The 22,818-nt window shown below is 41.9% G+C and overlaps 2 protein-coding genes and 1 pseudogene across 2 annotated transcripts; 2 read left to right on the top strand and 1 right to left on the bottom strand.

The window, feature by feature from the left end:
• The first annotated feature begins 15,807 nt into the window (after positions 1–15,807).
• Positions 15,808–17,810, top strand: LOC145032955 (7-deoxyloganetic acid glucosyltransferase-like). The gene is made up of 2 exons (XM_078981922.1): positions 15,808–16,360; positions 16,754–17,810. The coding sequence occupies exons 1-2, from the start codon at positions 15,847–15,849 to the stop codon at positions 17,683–17,685; spliced, it is 1,446 nt and encodes a 481-aa protein (XP_078838048.1). The 5' UTR covers positions 15,808–15,846; the 3' UTR covers positions 17,686–17,810.
• Positions 17,811–18,333: 523 nt separating this feature from the next.
• On the top strand, positions 18,334–20,458 carry LOC145032954 (7-deoxyloganetic acid glucosyl transferase-like). The gene is made up of 2 exons (XM_078981921.1): positions 18,334–18,933; positions 19,042–20,458. Exons 1-2 carry the CDS (start codon positions 18,438–18,440, stop codon positions 19,971–19,973), a joined length of 1,428 nt encoding a protein of 475 aa, XP_078838047.1. The 5' UTR covers positions 18,334–18,437; the 3' UTR covers positions 19,974–20,458.
• Positions 20,459–20,985: 527 nt separating this feature from the next.
• LOC145032953 (UDP-glycosyltransferase 76G1 pseudogene) lies at positions 20,986–22,545 on the bottom strand (annotated as a pseudogene).
• Positions 22,546–22,818: the final 273 nt, after the last annotated feature.

Here is a 22,818-nt window from a genome sequence, read left to right as displayed (position 1 = left end):
GAGTTCACGGCCACCACATGGGAGTTTACGACCGTAAACTCCATGTAGGCCGTAAACTCCCCCTATATGTTAATATTTTTGGCCATTTGTTCCATTCTTTCACTTCCTTGGCTGAAATCCTCTCAAGTACCATCACGATCTTCGTCCCTGATCTTCAAAACTCGTAAGCTTCTTGCCCTAACTAGTTGATATCTTACATGAACTAGTGATCTTACATGATTTCATCCGTGAAATCATTCCATTTGTGAAGATCTTCAAGTTTCACCAAGAACACCAATAACACACACTAGTGTTCTTGGCCAAAACCGACCATTCAAGCTCCTAGATCGTAAGTACTCTTGTTCTAACTCGTTGTACACTAGATTTAACATGTTTAGGGCTTAGAAATCACAAAGAATCATTTGATCAAAGGAGTTTACGACCAATACATGTTCTTGGGCCGTAAACCCCTATAAGGAGGGCAAAATGCACCCTAATCCCTCCTTTGGCCTTGGACACTAACCTAGATCACATCCTTGATGTATTAAGGAACTTAAACACCAAGTTTTGAGGGTTGAATGAGAGTTTACGGCCAAGGATCCCCCCAGGGCCATAAACTCCCTTCAGTGGTGCAAACTTGACCTAATCTCCTTCCTTATGCCCAAAACTTAGTCTAGAACTATACCCCATTGAACTAGGGACTTCAAGCAATGAAATGGTACTTCCTACCATGAGTTTACGGTCATAAACTCATGGGGAAGTGGTCCCTAGGCCGTAAACTCAAGTTAGGGTCATTCTTGGACCTTAAACTCACCTAGCCTCTTGTATAAGCCTTGGAACACCTAACACTTAAGACATCTTGCCTTTAAGCCTCAATTGGAGACCCATTAGAGAGTTTACAGCAGGAGTAAACTCCTCTGGTCCGTAAACTCCAATAAGTATGGTCTATGGACCATAAACTCAAATACAAAGCCTTATACTCCTTTGTTGCAACCCAATAGCCTCCTAACACTTTGACCAAAGTGTTTTCCTCACATTAGGATGTTTATACTTGTCTAATTAGTGTTTAAATCACTAATTGTATATATACATATGTCTTTAGATGTTATTAGGATCATTTTGTGTGTTTAAGTCTTCACTTGACACCAAGCACTTATCCGGCACTTCCATACGACCCACTCACTATAGGTAAGTTCATACCCCTTAACCTTTTAAATCTTTATAAATTCTTTATGGGGGGGGGGGGGGGAAATACAAGTTGAATCATGCTAGTTATTATATCAATCACATGTGATTAATAACTAGCATACAAATGGATTTACTATACTTTTAGCTGTTTTACCAAACATATTACTTCAAATGACTTTCTCAAACGTTTTTACATGTTAAAAACTCTTTATCAAACTGTTTTACATACTGTATGTTTCCTTTCAAACTCTGTTACAATTGTGTTTCAAACAAAGGATTTCTTATACTTTAAACTGTTCTTATCAAACAAACTACTTTTCAAATCATTTTATAAACTGACATCATGTCATCATTTCTTCATTATTAAACTTTTAAAAGGTATTAAAAAACTTCTTTTATACTTTTATATTGTCAAATGCATGCCAATATATGTATAGTTATATAAGTAATGTTTAAAGGACTTAGGACGGCTAGCTTGCTTTATTTCCTTTTCCTCGTTGGGATGTGGCCTTAGGGTATCGGTTATTCGTCCGAATGTCGTCTAAATATTAGTTATATATCATGTATACATATATAGACATAAAAGTTCCATTAGTCAGTTCAGTACCTTTGGGTAGCAAAGGTATACTTCGGTTATACACGTACATTACTAATAGCTATAATAGGTATAGTCAGGAGATACTACTTACTATTCTAACTACAAGGAATCACACAAGAATCGGTTCATTCATGATTCTATACTAAATACAATACATACTGTATAAAGAGATACAATCACAAAATTACAATTACAGACATACTAATACAATACATATGTTATAGAGATACAATACACGATAACATAAGAGAACACACAATAAAGGAATACAGGGAGGAAGATATAATACACGACAAGGTGCTATAGCATGGAACAATTACAGGATCTAACTATACCAATGAATCACTAATGCATTGTTTTAAACAAAAGGTGATAGTTATATTGTGTATACATGATCATAATAATATGGATGTTCATGGCTTGCAATCATCACAGGGGTCACGTTTGGTTCCCAAAATCTCTTGACAAGGGAGCGTTTAGTATGGGATCTAGTCATTACATTATGCCTTAATACTCAATTAAGGCAATTAGTACAATAGTAGTAACTTATTACAAATACTGCAGTACTTACACCTTACATACGACAAATACAAAAGGATACGATTCCAGTTAATATATTATTATTATTACCTTTACTATGTGTCATATTCACATAACTGATGAGGTATATTAGATTTGAATAATAATAGTTGTACAAGGAAAAACCTTCACTTAAGTAGAGGTTCAAACTTTCAAAACAGTCGGATCTTGGTAGAAGGCTACTTTCAAAACAGTCGGGTCTTGGTAGAAGGCTACTTTCAAAACAGTCGAGTCTTGGTACAAGACTACTTTTTATACTAGTAGGAAATATGAGATTTTCTAGGGTTTTCAAACGTTTACAATTACTTACAAACATTTTCATACTTATACAAACTTTTCTCCAAATATTTACAAGTCTTTACTTTACAGTTTTACAAATCAAAGACATTTAAATACTTATGAATTCACTAGCTTTATTGCTGATACTCGCTTTCAAAATAACTTGTATTCTCAGGTCACAAATAGACAGGTACGACGACCAGGTTTTGTGAAGACGGAGCAGTCAAGACTCGTCAATTATTTTGATTATTCATTATGTTGTTTTATACTATGAAAGAACACACTTGTAATTAAAATTATACTATTAATGCAATGGATGATGTTGTTGCTTGTTTACTATTTTGCATTGTTGTGAAACTTGACATGACGTCCTCCGCCCCAGAACGTTTCCGCTGTTCTTGGTTTTGGGGTGTGACAGATTGGTATCAGAGCATTGTTTATAGTGAATTAAGTATATCAACCCATAAAAGATATACTAACTATAAATACAATGGGATTAAAACACTCTGACCAACAGTTTATACTTTTAAATAATAAAATATTTAACTAGGTATACATACCTTCATTCATACTAAAATCAGTGTCATAATAACAAGAACAAAAGTGTAACATCCGGATTTTACCAGGTATAATGTAAGTTTAATTGTATTATTTTGTAAGAGGGACTCGGCGAGTCAGGGCTCAGACTCGCCGAGTAGGGACGCGGGATTGAGCGAAGGTGCGCGCTTGGACTCGGCGAGTCCAGGGTATGGACTCGGCGAGTCTGCGCTGTGTTATGGAACCCTAAATCCCCGGGTTTGTGGCCTATTTAAGGGGCCTTATGGCCGTCATTTGCGCTCATCCAACCCCCAGAGTGTGTCCCTAGAGTTCTTGAGCGTTTGGTGAAGGATTGAGAGAAAATCTTGACCTTGTGAGTGTTGTTTAGCAAGAAGAAGGAGGCTCTAGGCAAGAGGAGGCAAAGGAGGTTGCTATTTCGTGGATTTGGAGCTTGGATCATCACTTTAAAGGTAATATTTTCGGACCATTTTCTGTTTGGTGAAACTTGATGCAAGTTAGGGCTTAATATGATCATTTATGGGGTGATTTGGTGCCCTTTTGTTCCCTCTTTGAGTTGAGACCATGGATCTGGATCCATAGAGGTCCAGAGGGCCTCACTCATCAAGCTTTATGGGTGGAAATGGAGTCCTTGGCCTTGTGTTGAAGTAGTAGAGTCAAAAACATCATTTGTGATCATGTAGAGGTTATTTATGCATCAAGATTGTGACTTTACGTGCTAAATAAGCATGGGGGGACTGGATCTATGGATTAGTGGACTGGATCTGGCCTTTAGAGCGAGATTGAGTCAGTGCATGGCTCTGACTCGCCGAGTCCGAAGAACAGACTCGGCGAGTAGCTTGAATGCTGCACGACCACTCAGCGAGTGGCCTCGCCGAGCTGGGATGAGTGAACTCAGTGGGTCAAGGGGGAGTCAGGATGGACAGGTGGACCGAGTCAAACCGGACTCGCCGAGTCGTTCTTGAGACTCGGCGAGTTGAGTCGTGGTGGCCCCACAACTCGTGCCAGGTGGAGCTCGTCGAGTTGGGAAGGGATGCTCGACGTGTCAAGAGAGGATTCCAGGGAAATTGGTGATTTCGCTCAGACTCGCCGAGTCGCTATAGTGCACTCGCCGAGTCCGGTCAAGTTGACCGTTGACCTAGATTGTCCTGTTATGGTATGGTCAACCCTAGTTGGGAAAGTGTTAATTAGAGATATATTGTGCTATAGGGGGGACTTCAGCTCGGCAGATCGAGTGTTTAGCGATTTCAGGGTTACGGTTACCGAGACACACGAGGTGAGTCTTCTCACTATACTTTACCTTGAGTAGGTAACCATAGTTATGTGATAGAGTAATTATATGCTATGTATGTTATGTGTTGTACTGCATTACTTTATATGTTTGATGCTGTGCATGTTTACGGAGTTAGAACCGGAAGGTTCACAGAGTTAGAACCTGAGGGTTCGCAGAGTTTGGGTGCACGGACCCACAGAGTTATAGCCTCGAGTGGCTAATATGTGTTATATGTAGTATTTTGGGAAACTCACTAAGCTTTGTGCTTACAGTGTTGATGTTATTTGTTTCAGGTGCTAGTGACGACCGTGGGAAGGCGCCGGCTTGATCCGTACACACACGTTTGGAGTTTGACATTTTGATCTTGGGATTTTGTAATATCTTGTTGAACAATTAAAAGGGGTTGTTTCTATGAATATTGATGGAATTATGCTTTTATAAAAATCAAAAATTTTGTTTGAAAAATCAGTGTTACAAATTGGTATCAGAGCCTTGGTTTGAGGGAATCGGGTACACCTTCGGGGGTATTTGAACTCAAACTGAGGAAATGAAGAGATATTTTCAAAATAAAAACCAAAATTTTCTAAGAGTAAAGGGTTTTCCAGGAAGAAACGTGTGTACGATCAGTCAGCGCCCGAACGGTGAATTCCCAAAATATCTTTTGTTATGTAATAACTATTATTGTGATGTGTGTGCATGCTAGAGTAGGCTAGGTATTGCTGATTGGGCTAGAGTGGCCTGTTTTGTGATGCCTTAGCTTAGGGAATGGTGAGCTGCTACGAGACGCTGAGAGTAATTAGGTAGCAGCTAGGGTTTTGTGTGAGATCTGTTCAGAGAGATTTAAGTATAATAGAGTACTTGGGGACTGGGATCCGAAGAGGATGATTTGGGGTGTGTACCGAGACGGTGCGGACAGTAGTATTGGGCCCGTACTACTAAAAGCACCGGAGCGGTACACGGTTCAAATAAGAATCTGGGGATGCCAAGAATCAAGGAGGGGTGGATTGTTGAATGTAAGGGTGTTCGAGTGAATTCTAATTATCACATGTTGTATTTCAGAGGTTGATCATGGTGAGGACACGACACATGCCGGAGGATGCCGGATCTAGTGATGAGGACATTCGACAGATCATTCATGAGGAGGTGGCTGCGGTCATCAGAGCCGAGATACCAGAGATGTTCGGGTCCATTAAGACCGCTTTGATTGAGACGTTTGACGAGCGCTATGCCGCTCTTTCTGAGGCTGCGGTTGCAGCAGCTACCGCAGCGATTGCTGCGGCAAGACCCCAGGGAGGTGATGCGATGTTGTTCAGGGAGTTCAGCAACACCAAGCCACCAGAGTTTGATGGTACACAGGACCCGGTGGCAGCTATGAGGTGGATATCTGATATGGAGGGATGCTTCTTCACTTGCTCGTCCCCTGAGCATTTGAAGGTTCGGTTCGCGCTGAACCAGCTTCGCTTGGGAGCGAAGGACTGGTGGAAGTTTGTGACTGCGCATTTCACACCGACCGAGCTTGCGGCAGTGACCTGGGAGAGGTTCACTTCCATGTTCCGAGATGAGTATGTTCCTCAGGTGGAGAGGGAACGTCTGGCACAGGAGTTTCTGACCCTCAAGCAGGGTACCGAGTCAGTTACAGCGATTACGAGGATGTTTCAGGAGAGGGCGATGTTTTGCCCTGAGCACGTATCCACTGAGCAGGCACGTATGAGCCGTTATCTGAGCATTTTGAGACGGGATATTCGGGAGTTCGCTGCGAACTCCTCGTACCGGACATTTGCCGAGCTTCAGGCAAATGCTCGGAAGAGGGAGATTGAGCTTGAGACTCAGGCCAGGGAGGAGGCGGAGTCTATGGGGAGGGATCGGCGGCCGGCACAGTCCCAGCCGGCAGCCAAGCGGGCCAAGCCCGCTGATCCCAGACCCGGGAGCCAGAAGGGCCGCACTTGTGGGAAGTGCGACAAGGGTCACGATGGCGCCTGTCGGGCAGGGTCTTGCTACAAATGTGGCAAGGAGGGGCATATGGCTAAGGACTGCCCCAAGGGATTTGCAGTGTGCTTCCACTGCAACCAGACCGGACACCGGAAGGCGGAGTGTCCACTGCTGCGCGGGGCATCTCAGGGGTCTGCCCCCGCCGCCATCAGAGCTGCTGCTGCAGAGAGTCGGCCCGTGAAGGCCGAAGCACCAAGGGCTCGGGGGAGAGCCTTCCAGCTGACTGCGGAAGAGGTCCGCGCCGCACCCGACGTTGTGGCTGGTATGTTTCCTTTTCATTATTGTTTATGATGTTGAGATATTATGCTTATATCATGCTATGCTTAGGTACCTTCCTTGTGAATTCTGTACCTGCTTTAGTGTTATTTGACTCGGGTGCGAGTCGATCTTTTGTGTCTTTGGCATTTAGTCAGCGTATCAGTGTTAGTCGTGGAGTATTGAGTCGGCCCCTGCGGGTTTCCATAGCCGCCGACAGAGTGATTTGTGCTACAGAGGTCTTCCGGGGATGTGTATTGGAGATATTCGGGGTCGAGTTTCCGATCGACCTGATTCCGATTGCGATGGGTGATGTTTGTGTTATAGTGGGCATGGATTGGTTGAGCCGATTCGGTGCGGTTATCGATTGCGAGCGACAGTTGGTGACTGTACGAGATCCTAGTGGGGGAGTTCTTTCAGTATACGGCGAGGGTACATGTTCTGGATCAGCCTTTTGTTCGGCTGCTAGGGCGAGGCAGTGTTTACAGCAGGGCTGTAAGGGTTATGTAGCGTATGTGATGGATACGCGAATGATCTCCGAGAGACCGAGCTCTGTGGAGGAAGTTCCGGTGGTGCGGGAGTTTCCAGATGTATTTCCCGAAGAGTTACCAGGTGTGCCTCCCGCGAGGCAAGTGGAGTTTGGCATCGATTTGGTTCCGGGGGCCGCACCTATTGCTAAGGTGCCGTATCGCCTTGCGCCTCCAGAGATGCAGGAGTTATCCTCGCAACTTCAGGAGTTGCTGGGGAAGGGGTTTATTCGGCCGAGTAGCTCGCCGTGGGGAGCACCCATCTTGTTTGTGAAGAAGAAGGATGGCTCGCATCGCATGTGTATTGATTACCGGGAATTGAATAAGCTGACGGTCAAGAACCGTTACCCGCTGCCGAGGATCGACGATTTATTCGATCAGCTACAGGGAGCATCTTGGTTCTCCAAGATTGATTTGAGGTCGGGCTATCATCAGGTGAGAGTGCGGGACGAGGACGTCCAGAAGACAGCATTCAGGACGCGTTATGGGCATTATGAGTTTGTGGTGATGCCTTTTGGGCTCACTAATGCCCCGGCTGTGTTCATGGACCTCATGAACAGGGTATGTCGGCCGATGTTGGATCGGTCGGTGATTGTTTTCATTGATGATATTCTGGTATATTCGAGATCTAGTGAGCAGCACGAGGAGCATTTGAGGGAGGTGCTTGGGGTTTTGAGAGCGGAGAAACTTTACGCAAAGTTCTCCAAGTGTGATTTCTGGTTACGGGAGGTCCAGTTTCTGGGACATCTCGTTAACCAGAAGGGGATATTGGTCGATCCGGCCAAGGTTGACGCAGTGATGAGGTGGGAGGTGCCGAGGTCACCTTCTGAGATACGGAGTTTCCTCGGGTTGGCAGGGTATTATCGAAGATTTATTAAGGATTTATCCAAGATTGCGGTTCCACTCACCAGATTGACCCGGAAGGGTGTGACATTTGCATGGGGTCCCGAGCAGCAGACCTCCTTTGAGACGCTTCGCCAAAGGTTGTGTGAAGCTCCAGTATTAGCCCTTCCGGAAGGTATGGAAGGTTTTGTGGTATTCTGTGATGCATCGATCCTAGGATTGGGGGCGGTATTGATGCAAAGGGGTCATGTGATAGCTTATGCATCGAGGCAGTTGAAGCCTCACGAGACGAGGTACCCCACACATGATTTGGAGTTGGGGGCAGTGGTGTTCGCCCTCAAGATTTGGCGGCACTACTTGTATGGGGTTCGTTGTACGATTTACACGGACCATAAGAGTTTGAAGTACTTGATGGATCAGCCTAACCTAAATATGCGGCAGAGGAGATGGTTAGACGTGGTCAAGGATTATGATTATGAGATCTTGTACCACCCGGGCAAGGCTAATGTGGTAGCCGACGCGTTGAGTCGCAGGGTGGAGAGTACTCCCCTGCGAGATGTATGTTTGAGATTGACCGTGATAGCTCCAGTTCTGGACGCCATTCGTGGGGCTCAGGCCGAGGCCGTGCGTCCGGAGATGCAGAAGAGAGAGCGGGTTGTTGGGATGGTTTCTGAGTTTATATCGGATAGTCGAGGCCTTATGACTTATCAGGGCAGGATCTGGGTACCGTTTGTGGGCGGTACCCGTGCTACATTGATGGAGGAGGCTCATAGATCGAAATTTTCGATCCACCCCGGGGCCACGAAGATGTATTTGGATCTAAGGAAGGAGTATTGGTGGCCCTGTATGAAGAGAGATGTAGCATGGTTTGTCGAGAGGTGTTTGACCTGTCGAAGGGTAAAGGCCGAACACCAGAGACCGCATGGCAAGTTGCAGCCATTGGAGGTTCCCGAGTGGAAGTGGGAACAGATCACTATGGACTTTATCACCAAATTGCCGAGGACTGCCAGAGGAGTTGATGCAATTTGGGTGATTGTGGATAGATTGACAAAGAGCGCTCACTTTCTTGCCATCAGTGAGAGTTCTTCAGCAGAAAAGTTGGCAGAGGTTTACGTGAGGGAGGTTGTATCTCGGCATGGGGTGCCGATCTCGATTATTTCAGACCGCGATGTGCGTTTCACTTCCCGTTTTTGGAAGAAATTTCATGAGGAGTTGGGTACTAAGTTGCATTTTAGTATCGCATACCACCCCCAGACCGACGTTCAGAGTGAGCGGACGATACAGACACTCGAGGACATGCTTCGAGCTTGTGTATTGGATTTTGGGGGTAGTTGGGACTCGTATTTGCCTCTAGCGGAGTTTTCCTACAATAACAGCTATCATTCGAGCATTGGTATGCCGCCCTTTGAGCTGTTATATGGTAGGAGGTGTCGGACTCCCATATGTTGGGGAGAGGTTGGGCAAAGGGTAATGGGCAGTACAGAGATCGTGAATCAGACGACAGAGCAGATACAGCTGGTCAGGCAGAGGTTAGTGACCGCAGAGCCGGCAGAAGAGTTACGCGGATAGGCGCCGGTCCGAATTGGAATTTCAGGTCGGCGACTTTGTTCTCCTGAAGGTCTCTCCTTGGAAAGGAGTGATCCGGTTCAGGAAGAAGGGCAAATTGGGACCCCGGTTTATTTGCCCATTTCGTGTGATTGCCAGGGTGGGCCGGGTAGCCTATCGGCTGGAGTTACCAGCAGAGTTGGGACAGATTCACAACACTTTTCATGTATCGCAGTTGAGGAAATGTATAGCCGATGAGTCGGCAGTGGTTCCACTTGAGGATATTCAGGTTGATGCGAGCCTGAATTATGCGGAGAGACCAGTGGCTATTAGGGATCGGAAGATCAAAGTTTTGAGGAACAAGGAGGTACCTCTGGTATTGGTTCAGTGGCAACATCGGAAGGGATCAGAGATGACCTGGGAGCCGGAGGATATGATGCGGGAGCAGCATCCGGAGCTGTTTTAGAGCGGGACTTCGAGGGCGAAGTCCAGTTCTAGTGGGGGAGAGTTGTAACATCCGGATTTTACCAGGTATAATGTAAGTTTAATTGTATTATTTTGTAAGAGGGACTCGGCGAGTCAGGGCTCAGACTCGCCGAGTAGGGACGCGGGATTGAGCGAAGGTGCGCGCTTGGACTCGGCGAGTCCAGGGTATGGACTCGGCGAGTCTGCGCTGTGTTATGGAACCCTAAATCCCCGGGTTTGTGGCCTATTTAAGGGGCCTTATGGCCGTCATTTGCGCTCATCCAACCCCCAGAGTGTGTCCCTAGAGTTCTTGAGCGTTTGGTAAAGGATTGAGAGCAAATCTTGACCTTGTGAGTGTTGTTTAGCAAGAAGAAGGAGGCTCTAGGCAAGAGGAGGCAAAGGAGGTTGCTATTTCGTGGATTTGGAGCTTGGATCATCACTTTAAAGGTAATATTTTCGGACCATTTTCTGTTTGGTGAAACTTGATGCAAGTTAGGGCTTAATATGATCATTTATGGGGTGATTTGGTGCCCTTTTGTTCCCTCTTTGAGTTGAGACCATGGATCTGGATCCATAGAGGTCCAGAGGGCCTCACTCATCAAGCTTTATGGGTGGAAATGGAGTCCTTGGCCTTGTGTTGAAGTAGTAGAGTCAAAAACATCATTTGTGATCATGTAGAGGTTATTTATGCATCAAGATTGTGACTTTACGTGCTAAATAAGCATGGGGGGACTGGATCTATGGATTAGTGGACTGGATCTGGCCTTTAGAGCGAGATTGAGTCAGTGCATGGCTCTGACTCGCCGAGTCCGAAGAACAGACTCGGCGAGTAGCTTGAATGCTGCACGACCACTCAGCGAGTGGCCTCGCCGAGCTGGGATGAGTGAACTCAGTGGGTCAAGGGGGAGTCAGGATGGACAGGTGGACCGAGTCAAACCGGACTCGCCGAGTCGTTCTTGAGACTCGGCGAGTTGAGTCGTGGTGGCCCCACAACTCGTGCCAGGTGGAGCTCGTCGAGTTGGGAAGGGATGCTCGACGTGTCAAGAGAGGATTCCAGGGAAATTGGTGATTTCGCTCAGACTCGCCGAGTCGCTATAGTGCACTCGCCGAGTCCGGTCAAGTTGACCGTTGACCTAGATTGTCCTGTTATGGTATGGTCAACCCTAGTTGGGAAAGTGTTAATTAGAGATATATTGTGCTATAGGGGGGACTTCAGCTCGGCAGATCGAGTGTTTAGCGATTTCAGGGTTACGGTTACCGAGACACACGAGGTGAGTCTTCTCACTATACTTTACCTTGAGTAGGTAACCATAGTTATGTGATAGAGTAATTATATGCTATGTATGTTATGTGTTGTACTGCATTACTTTATATGTTTGATGCTGTGCATGTTTACGGAGTTAGAACCGGAAGGTTCACAGAGTTAGAACCTGAGGGTTCGCAGAGTTTGGGTGCACGGACCCACAGAGTTATAGCCTCGAGTGGCTAATATGTGTTATATGTAGTATTTTGGGAAACTCACTAAGCTTTGTGCTTACAGTGTTGATGTTATTTGTTTCAGGTGCTAGTGACGACCGTGGGAAGGCGCCGGCTTGATCCGTACACACACGTTTGGAGTTTGACATTTTGATCTTGGGATTTTGTAATATCTTGTTGAACAATTAAAAGGGGTTGTTTCTATGAATATTGATGGAATTATGCTTTTATAAAAATCAAAAATTTTGTTTGAAAAATCAGTGTTACAAAAAGTATTACGGTTGTTGAATATCACAAGTAAGCTCGGGGATGTATGGTTAGTCTTGGGAGTGGCATAGCCTGATCAACTATGCTGGTCCAAGGAGTGATTAGCACATGCCAAAGAATGGTTGTGATGTGGCAACAAGTCTAAAAACTTACCAACACTACCACAATAAAAACACTAGAACAGAACATAAGTCTAAAATACTATGGGAGTATTTTGTGTTACTATAATTACTTACTTGAGAACTAAAAAGATCTTCATTACTAGGTCAATAGTTGCTAAGTGGATACACTAAGGTTATATGTAACTAGGATGATATAGACTTGGAATCTGTGAAATTTTGCTTTACCCCTATTCCTTGTGAATTTGGAGTTAAGGTCACTTATTCAAAGGCCTATCCTGTTTTGATTAGATATAACTGGTATGCACTTTACAAATAGTGACGTAACTAATGAAGATTATCTAATATTTATCTAGATAGTTCGTCTAATAATTATTACCTTGCCCTAATTCTCGCGTAGATAACGTGGCTGGACTCCATCCCTACGACAACTCGTACCTTCCGAACGAAGGCAATGTTGGATGGTTTGGAGAAGAACCCGAGAATGATCATCCAATCCATTTGAATGATCACAATGTTGAAGATCGTTCGGATGATGCTAACTTTGAACTCGAAGTGGAGAACCTACCCCCGATAGCTCTCATTCCAAATCCTAACCCTCGCCTGGCTTTTCATGGCCCGACGCCTCCTTGTGTAGAATGCTTGGAAACATGGAGCGAAGATCAAGATCAACCTATGTCATTTAATGGAGACCAAAGCTTCTACAACATAAGCGAAGGAAGCTCAGCAGACAGAGTTTTGCCAATCCTGGTCCGTAGAGTTGCCCGAAACGAGATCCACGACAGGACAACTCTCCATCGTATCGCAGAGGTTGATGCCAATGCAGGAATGCATACCATCCACACAAATCGCCTTGAAAATGCTCGTGAGAGACCTGAGAGAGACCATGAGACCCTGCTGCAAGCACTGGCTGAAATTAGAGCCGAAGTCATAGAGCTCCGAGTACGCCAGAGGGTGTACAAAAGATACCTGCTTGATATGGAATGTCAACTGGCTGAACTGAGAGTTCACCAGAGGGATGACCGTCGTCAGTAGGAGATGCTTTACTTTCTTTCTTTGTTTTAAAGAACCGTGTTCCTGTCCATGTTCTATGTAGCACTTTCCTATGTGACTACGTTGTACTATAAGTACTTTTAGTTAGGCCTATATGTTGTCAAAGACTTTTCTACTCCGAATGTGATGTAAGACCTACTACAAGGTCAATTTTTCCCAAACTTATTGCATCTTAAACATCAATGATATTGATAGTTGGCTAAATTCCGTGTCACTCTTTGTTCAAGTACTTTCATCATACTTTCACAGGAGTCTATCTGAAACCCACTCTAGTCAAGTTATTGGACTAGAGTAATTTAGCTTAGGGATCATTCCCGATTCTCTTTCAAAGTTTGGATCATGATATTCACCAACCAATGGTACCCTGGTTTGAACGAAAAACATCTTGAGACCATTCCGTGAACTTACTTCTACTCCGTACTAGGACTGCATCATAGGGATGTAGGTCAAACCTTCGAGAACATACTTCTACTCTTTAAGTGAACGATCGAAATATATATAGTTTCAATGGTAGCCTTTACTAAGAGTTCTAGTTCATTAAGAAGGATTCGTAAGAAGGTTATTATTATGATTTCCTCGCTTATACATTCCCAAGTTGTATATAACGAAGACCTGGTAGACAATAGAATGTGAGATTTCTAACTTAGTTTCTTTTCCTCGTTGGGATGTGAAACTAGAGTAGAATCACACATTTTACTATCCGCCCAATCTTTATTATATCATAACGTGTATAAGCTAAGTGTTCATGTATAATAACTCATCTCTTAGTCAAAATCAAAATAATATAGGTTCAATCATATCAGCTCATGAACTCCTTTTCTTTCCGTATAACAGAATCATATTGTCATCCAAAAGTAGTCAACCGAGCAACGAAACCCCTATCTTTCAGATTGACACTGCTACATTACAAGCCGCAGTAACAGCTGCCATGACAGTTGTCCTTGCACACTTCAACTCTGGCAACACAAACAAGACTGACAAAGGGGTTGACAATTCCGATCGTTGTAACGATCCAATAAATCAACAAATAGTAATAGTCGCCAACACCCAAAGCCACAACTCAGAGTTCAAGAAACGAAAGCGTCAAGCCCAAAAGGAACGCAAGTGATTTCAAAGGCTTGCCATGAAACAACAACCAGTGACGACCCCCGCCACCTCAGCACCGGTCAAGCGTTATGACGGAACACTCCCGAAGTGTAACAAGTGTAGCTATCATCATAATGGAGCCATCTATTTTCTTTTTTTTGTATAAGTATTTTTATATATTAAATAAAGATAGGCGTTCTCTCTCTCTCTCTCTCTCTCTCTCTCTCTCTCTCTCATGGAAGCATTCTTACAGCATCACCACCCGTTTTTTGATTTAGGGACTTTAACGACTTGCTTCAAGAATTTTAAATGCCAAATTTATGGCTTAAACATAAATTTTTGAAGCCAAATTACTGAAAATCAATGAATATAACTAAGAACTACAAGTTCCAGCATGGAAAGATCATTCAGACAAAAGATCAAACACTTGGTAAGCATCAACCATACTTTATGTTCATGGGTTGCAGCTTTACCGAGTTATCTTTAACATCCTTTTTTTTCTTACATCATTCAATTCCCCATTCTTTCAACGTTAAAGCTAAACCATTTCCATGAATGGTTTAAGGGTATAAGAAGATGCACCAAGAACGATATTCACATGAGAAAGAAGATAATAACGGTGCTTGTTTTTCTTTCTGCAATGTAAGATTTATTCGGAGATCGTCACCATCGATCTTCACATGCATTATCCCTGTATGGATTGAACTCAATCTGGTCACAGCCCCACTCCGTCCTCTTCCCCACCTTGTCTTCTTCTCTATTTCTAGACCAGAAAACCTGCAACAAAGATACAAATCCACCACCTCCACCATAAGCATCCATCAGACCCATCAAATCATTGAATCAAGATGAAAAGAGATTATATACAAAAAATGAACAAAGAAGAAGGAGGGATTAAATCGAAAAGGGGTTTAACTAGAGGGGTTAGGGGAAGAGGGTTTTGATCGGACCCTGTGGGGGTTCGATTGCCTTCACGATCTTCGATCGCCTTCTGAAACTCGCCGATTTGAAGTCCATGAAATCCTTCGTGGGGTGAGATACAGGGAGTGAGAAACAGAGAGGAAGAGAACTTCCAAGTCATAAATGAATTTGAATTCACTATCTTCTACCTGGGTTTTGTATAACATTTTTTATTCGATGTGAGTTCTGATGAAAAGCAACGAAGAGAGAGAGAGAGAGAGAGAGAGAGAGAGAGAGGGGGGGGGGGGAGGAAGAGCCCTTTCATTTTTTAATTATTAAAACGAATAAATAATTATTAAAACTTAAAAAAATGAATTTAGAAATAGAAAATACATAACCAAGAATATTAAAGTCATTTCAGTTTATCGAGAGATAAAATTTACAGTGAAACTAACTCAAAATGACCACGAAGCCAAAAAAAATCAGGATTTTGACTAAAACCCTAAAAAACTGTATACAGGACCATTTTTGCAATTTGGTTTAAGATAAAAAAGTCATTTGAATTCGAGCGAAGACCAAAAGTCCAAAACCAAAATAAAACCAAACTACATAGACCGTCCGAATGAAAAATAAAATAAAGATGAAGCGGTCAATTTACCTAAACTATAGGGGCGATTTATATAATTTACTCTTGCTGTTATGTAACAAGCAAGCATATTATGCATGAACAAAAAATCCTCCGTACCTCAAGTCTACGGAACAAAGAGGATGATTCTCTCACATGTCATTTGCATTTTCATCAAATAAGCGAATCAACAGGAACTGAAATCAATTATATGTAATCCTAAAATCCATTACCCAATTTGCAAAATGGATTCTCAATCCAATTCTCCACATGTACTCATATTCCCGTTTCCCGTTCAAGGCCATGTTAGTTGTATGCTCAAACTTGCAGAGCTCCTCTGTCTCTCCGGTCTCTCTGTTACCTTCCTCAACTCCGACATCATCCACCGCCGCCTCCTCCGGTACACCGACGTCATCTCTCGTTTTTCCCGGTACCCCGGTTTCAGATTTGAGACTATTTCAGATGGGCTTCCGCCTGATCACCCTCGTTCCGGTAATAGAGTCGTGGATATTTTCGATTCCATAAAAATGGTAACTAAACCCATGTTTAGAGAAATGCTTCTCCCTGGTGGTTGCTTGAATTCTGGTAAACGGCCTCCTGTTTCAAGTATTATTGCTGATGGGATTATGTGTTTCACCATTGACGTCGCTAAAGAGATGGGGATTCCCATTTATCTTTTCCGTACGGTTAGTGCTAGTTGTTTTTGGGCTTTTTACTGCATTCCGAAGCTCATAGAATCCGGCGACCTTCCGATCAAAGGTGCATCGTCTATTATCATAGAAAGTTAAAGTTCGTTCTCTTGGTGTTTACCTTTTCTTGGGTCGAATTCTTGGGTCGAATAGAACATTTTTTATGGACTCAATTCAAATTATTATTAATATAACTCCATTTTTCCATACATTGAACGAAAAAAGAGGGATAATTGTTTTAAAAGATGGCGTCAAATAATTTTTCATACAAAAATGTAACACGATCAAAATAATTTCCCGAATGGTAAAAAATGCGAGAATTCATAAATCTAAGGTTCGAGTTGGAGCATCAACTTACGATTACTTTTTTATGTTGACCGTGAGACTGATCAGTGAGATGACTTTTAACATTTTTTGAAAATTTGTAGTTATTATACTAACCTGAGTTGTTGGTAATATGCAGAAGATGATGAAATGGATAGGCTTCTACTTGGTGTCACGGGGATGGAAAAGTACCTTCGGCTTCGTGACCTACCAAGTTTTTGTCGTGCAAACGATCTATCAGATACAGCTTTCCAAGTTGTCACAACTGAGACACAAGAGACCTATCGAGCAAATGGACTCATTCTCAATACTTTTGATGACTTGGAAGAATCTGCCTTAGCTCAAATCCGTAAGCACATTCCTAACCTATACTCGATCGGACCTCTTCATGCCAACTTAAAATCCCGATTGGAAGCCAAATTGACATCACCGCCTAGATCATCAAATAGTCTATGGGAGGAAGACCGAACTTGTATGACATGGTTAGACGAGCAAGCGCAAAAGTCGGTTATCTATGTTAGTTTTGGAAGTATGACAATGTTGAGTAGAAATGAGCTCATTGAGCTTTGGTATGGGCTTGTGAATTCTAGAAAGAAATTTTTGTGGGTTGTTCGGCCCAATTCCGTGGCAGGAGATGGCCAAAACATTCCGGCCCAATTACTAGAGGGTACGTTGGAAAGAGGGTATATGGTGAGATGGGCCCCACAAGAGGAGGTCCTAGCTCACCCTGCAGTTGGTGGATTTTTGACACACAGCGGATGGAACTCAACGTTGGAAAGCATTGTGGCTGCAATCCCTATGATATGTTGGCCTTACTATGCGGACCAACAAGTTAATAGTAGATTAGTAGGAGAAGTGTTGAAGTTAGGGTTTGACATGAAAGACATTTGTGATAGGGTTGTTGTTGAGAAATTTATTAAGGATTTGATGGACACAAAGAGAGATGAGTTAACGAGACCGGTTGAACGAATGATGAAAATGGCTAGAAGATCGGTTGCTAAAGATGGGAGTTCTTATAGTAATTTGAATCGATTGATTGAGGATATAAAAAACTCGAAGGAAAAAAGATGAATATGTAGTGTGAATTAATATAATTCATTTTGTTTCTAGATTTTAAATAACCTTCTTCTTTTCATATTTTGTAAGCGAAACTTATCGATTTGCCTTGAAGTTGTATGTTTTTTTCTGCCTCCTGATCATGCATCATGTAACCCAACTGCTGTGAGGCAACCTTGTCATGCTAATGATAACCTTAGATCTTTAGAAACATAATTTCCATGAGTGAGAATATATGTATATTTATCTGTAATTGTTATATATCTTTTAGTTGGAAGTTTATATCCAAAACTGTTGTAAGCGTATACCTTTAAAAAACAAATTACATGGTCAATAATCATTTATACATATGATGATTACATGGAAATCAAACTTCAAGTTGATACATATACATTTTTATTTCCCCAAATGAACTCAATATTTATTTATTTATGAATGTCATCTAAGTTATTTTTTAACGGCATTATTTTAGTTACTTAACTCAATTTGAAGTTGAAAGGTTGATAATTTTTTTTTTTTTTGCATTTTTCATGTTTAAAAAATTAAACAGGAAAGGAAAGAGACACATAAAGATATCTTTATCTGCTGTTACCATCGTATCTTTTCCATGATTTGGAATTGTAATTTTAACATTATCTTCTTCGTCTTCCATTTCAATATAAAACATCTGGTCGCCATTGTCATATTCCAACAGCTTCGAGTCATTAGTGTTGGCTTACTCATCTCGATACACTCTCTCAAATTCAATTTCACCAATTCAATTGATTATGCCTCCTCATGTCTTGATTTTCCCCTTGTCAATGCAAGGCCCTGTAAACTGCATGCTCAAATTAGCAGAGTTACTCTGTCTCTCCGGCATCTCCGTCACTGTTCTCAACACCGATCACATCCAACGCTCTCTCATTCGTCATACAGATGTCTTGTCCCGATTCAGCCGCTACACTAATTTTCGATTTGAGACTATCTCCGACGGACTCCCCGACGATCATCCTCGTTCCGGCGACCGGTTTCTGGAGATATTGGAAGGATTCAGAACTGTGACGGAGCCGGTTTTCAGAGAGATGATGGTTTCTGGATGCTTCAGTTCCAAATCCAGTTTTCCGGTGACGATTATCATACCTGACGGATCCTTTTCCTTTGCACTTGATGTGGCTGAAGAGATTGAGATTCCTTTGATTTATTTTGAAACTGTCAGTCCTTGCGCTCTTTGGACTTATTTGTGCCTCCCTAAACTGATCCAAGCCGGCGAGGTTCCTTTCAACGGTGACCTAATTAACTTCTTTCCTTTCACCGGCGATGCACTCCAACACTCTATGAATTTTTTTTCACATCTCTAAACAAAATTTTAACCTAATCTGCTGATTGATTTAGGTAATGATTTGGATATGCCAGTCAAAAGCGTTCCAGGCACAGAAACGTTTCTCCGGCGTCGTGATCTACCATCCTTTTATCGCTGCGATGAACTTGTTAATCCTGTCATACACATCATCATGAACGAAGCTCAACATGTTCCTCGAGCTCAAGGTCTAATTATCAACACATTCGAAGCCCTAGACGCACCCATACTCGTTCACATCCGCAATCTCTGCCCAAATATTTACTCCATAGGCCCATTACATACCTTGCTCAAATCACGTATCCAAATCGCACACAAATCCAACGTTTCAAACAGTTTATGGGAAGAAAACAGAGCTTGTCTCTCATGGCTCGATACACAACCGGAAAAATCAGTTGTTTATGTTAGTATCGGAAGCATGGCAACAATGTCGGTGGACCAATTCTTTGAAATCTGGCATGGATTAGTGAATAGCGGGCAACCTTTCTTGTGGGTTAAACGTCCAGGGTCGGTTGTTGGAGAGTATGATGATGGCGACGTCTCGAAACATCTCATGGACGAAACTAAAGAAAGGGGATTCATGGCGACATGGGTTCCACAGGAGGAGGTCTTAGCCCATTCAGCGATTGGGGTTTTTATAACACATAGTGGGTGGAATTCTACGATGGAGAGTATAGTGGAGAGGGTGCCCATGATTTGTTGGCCACATAATGTCGATCAACAAGTAAATAGCCGATTTGTGAGCGAGGTGTGGAAGATTGGAATAGATATAAAAGATTCATGTGATAGAGTGATAATTGAGAAAGCAGTGAAAGATGTTATTTTTCAGAGAAAAAACGAGTTTATTTCATCAGTAAAAGCGATGGCAGAATACAGTGTTCAAAGTGTCGCAGAAGGTGGATCTTCGTATATGAATTTGATTAAGCTGGTTGAAGACATTAAATCAATGGGCAATAAAGCATCTTAATTCATGTTCCGGTGGTCGAAATGGTTTTACAACTGATACTGCCGATTAAATACATATGGATTATTCTAAATAAATATAGTCAAAGAAAAATAGTTTATATATAGTTTACTATATTTGAAGATATTTAAAAGAAATTGATGATGAAGCCACTGTTATCACACCATGTTTACTTGATCCCCAATTTCCCAAGAAGAAAAAAGTCAAATGGATAATCTATTGGCCGTCTTCTTGGGACCAAAGAGTAAATACTATAGTAACTTCATCTGTAAAACATGAAAGGTGGGGATGCGTATATCAGCATATGGAAGACAGATGCCATAGAAATTCAATCGAGAAAACAATACGAGATGTTATTGGATGATTGGATCGAAGGGTCATGAGTTGATGATCGAAAATGTAAATAAAATGAAAAAGTTGGACAGAAAAAGTGTAAGCATAGGCGGAACATCCTATGTAATGTTGGATAATCTAGTTATCTTGATGCATCTTTAATGTTGTAGTTTACATTAACTTTATTTTGTGTTTGTGTACATTTTATTTTAGATTCAAACTTCATCTATTTCAAAAAAGTTATTAGCGATGAAATTTAATAAGAACTATTATATATTTATATGATAACCTTGTTAATAAAGTTTTTATGACAGTTTTAATGATAAACTCATCAAATTAATTTTTAGTTGTGTGTATTAGATGTTTTATAATTATGAGAACTATAGAATAGAAATTAAAAAGTTATCAGGATTAAAATAAAAATTAACATTTTTTTCATGTCAAAAATTAAATTTGTTTTCTTCTTTCAAACATGAAACATATCGTGTAAGAAGACGACGACGAAATTAGGTGCGTTTCCTCGCATGTGATTTTTTATTTTTCTTTTTAATCTTTGTATAATTTACACATTAATTACAATATTACATCAGCCACATACATGTGATGAAGATATGCACGTAATCTTTTTAACTGTCAGCAAGGATGTGTCCGTTCAAAAAAAAAAAAGCAAGGATGTGTTTTATTTAAACCGATTAAAATAAACAATAGAACCAACATAAATACATGATAAAATGTAGTAAAGAATAGTAGATGGATATATTATAGAGAAACGATGAAGTCAACTAAATTCTCCAGTGATTCGTATGCAGAACCACCTTTCTCCATAGAAAGATTCACCTTCTCCTGAAGATATTTAGATCTCTGTCTCATCTCACTTCCTTCTTCCTCCATAATTACACTTTTCATCACTCTTCCAAACTCCTCCTCCTTCCCGTTTTCCAACATCACTCCTACTCTCCAAACGTCTGTTACGTATCTAGCATTTATCGGTTGATCATAAGAACAAGGTGAACAGATCATCGGAACACCTTCACAGATGCTCTCCAATGTCGAGTTCCATCCATTATGAGTCCAAAACCCTCCTATGGCTGGATGAGCTAATACTTCTTGTTGAGGAGCCCACTTTACAACACACCCCCTTTCACCTACTTCCTCTATAAACCCTTTAGGCAAAGACTGGAGCCATTCAGACCCTGAAACCGAACCAGGCCGAACCACCCATAGGAACCGTTGCTTACTCTTTGCAAGCCCCCTAGCCATATCGCTGAACTCGGCTTTACCCATTTGAGCAATACTCCCAAAACTCACATATACTACAGACCTAACTGGTTGCAGATCTAACCATAACATAACGCTTCGATCTTGTTCTAGTAAGCTGCTAGAGGATGCTGGGAAATACTTATGAAACGGACCAAGTGGGAAACTGGGAATACATAAATTTTGGGTTATGGCACAAAATGCAGGTTCTTCGAGTTCTTTGAAGGTGTTCCATATGATTCCAGAAGCCGCTTTTATAGTTTTGATCATGCTAAAGATTAACTCGAGCTCTCCCTCCTTACAATCGTCGGTAAAAATCTTTAGCATGTCTTTTTCTGTGATCGGTGAAAGGTCTGGGATCGGATCTTCTTCAGTTGTGGTTTTGAGGTAGCAGTTTTTAATATGAGGAAGCAAGGCTGAGTAAACAAGGATGCAGGACATGCTGCTGGTTCGTAAAACGATTCTTGGGAGATTAAGACTGTCTGCAACTGATTGAGAGAAGTGCCATAGCGCATCTGAGATCAAGCATGCGATTGGCTCCTCTTCTTGTAACTTTACTAAACAATCCCTCAACGGATTGATGCAGCTTTTGTTTAAGAAGTTGATGATAGAATCAGGAGTATCCAGATTCAAATTCATGTTTTTGGATTCCGACAAGCCGTCTGAGATAGATTTGAAGGTGAATTGTGGGTAGTTTGATTGGTTTGGCGAGTTGAAATGGGTGTGAATGATGGTAATCTTGAAGCCTTTTGTGTGAAGTATGTTTGCTAATTGAAGCATGGGGTTGATGTGGCCTTGAAATGGTAATGGAAAAAGTGCCAATCGGCGGTTGTTGGGCCGTGGTTCGGTGGACATGGCGGTGGCTGGTTTTTATTTCTCTCAAAGTGGGTGTTTGGAGGTAGCTATGCTGTGTTTGAGTTGATTAAAAAGAGATAGATGGATGTGTATTGCCACATGGAAGTTTGGGGAGGTCACGTGAGTCGTATTCGACGATGCTTTTATTGTAGGATTCTTAATTTTTATGTCATCTATATATATCGACTAAGAAACATGGAAGTTTGTGGAGCCCCGTGAGTCATGTTCACTAAAACTCATTTTACATGGAAAAAGTTATTTTATGGATATATATATATATATATATATATATATATATATATATATATATATATATATATATATATATATATATATATATATATATATATGAAAAGTTTTAGGTTCGTGCTAAGCACGACCCATGGAGTGTAATGGTTTTTTT

This window comes from Lactuca saligna, chromosome 2, assembly GCF_052625555.1.
Source record: "Lactuca saligna cultivar CGN05327 chromosome 2, ASM5262555v1, whole genome shotgun sequence".
NCBI classification, from domain to species: Eukaryota; Viridiplantae; Streptophyta; class Magnoliopsida; order Asterales; family Asteraceae; genus Lactuca; species Lactuca saligna.
Note: the sequence above shows the minus strand (reverse complement) of the source record. Positions and strands in the feature narration are given on the sequence as shown.

What these genes read in the sequence shown, in the direction of transcription:
- LOC145032955 (XM_078981922.1), top strand. Translation starts at nt 15,847, where the DNA reads ATGGATTCTCAATCCAATTCTCCACATGTACTCATATTCCCGTTTCCC. An exon ending in CGGCGACCTTCCGATCAAAG is followed by an intron (nt 16,361 to 16,753) that starts GTGCATCGTCTA and finishes GGTAATATGCAG; the next exon opens with AAGATGATGAAATGGATAGG.
- LOC145032954 (XM_078981921.1), top strand. Translation starts at nt 18,438, where the DNA reads ATGCCTCCTCATGTCTTGATTTTCCCCTTGTCAATGCAAGGCCCTGTA. An exon ending in CGGCGAGGTTCCTTTCAACG is followed by an intron (nt 18,934 to 19,041) that starts GTGACCTAATTA and finishes TGATTGATTTAG; the next exon opens with GTAATGATTTGGATATGCCA.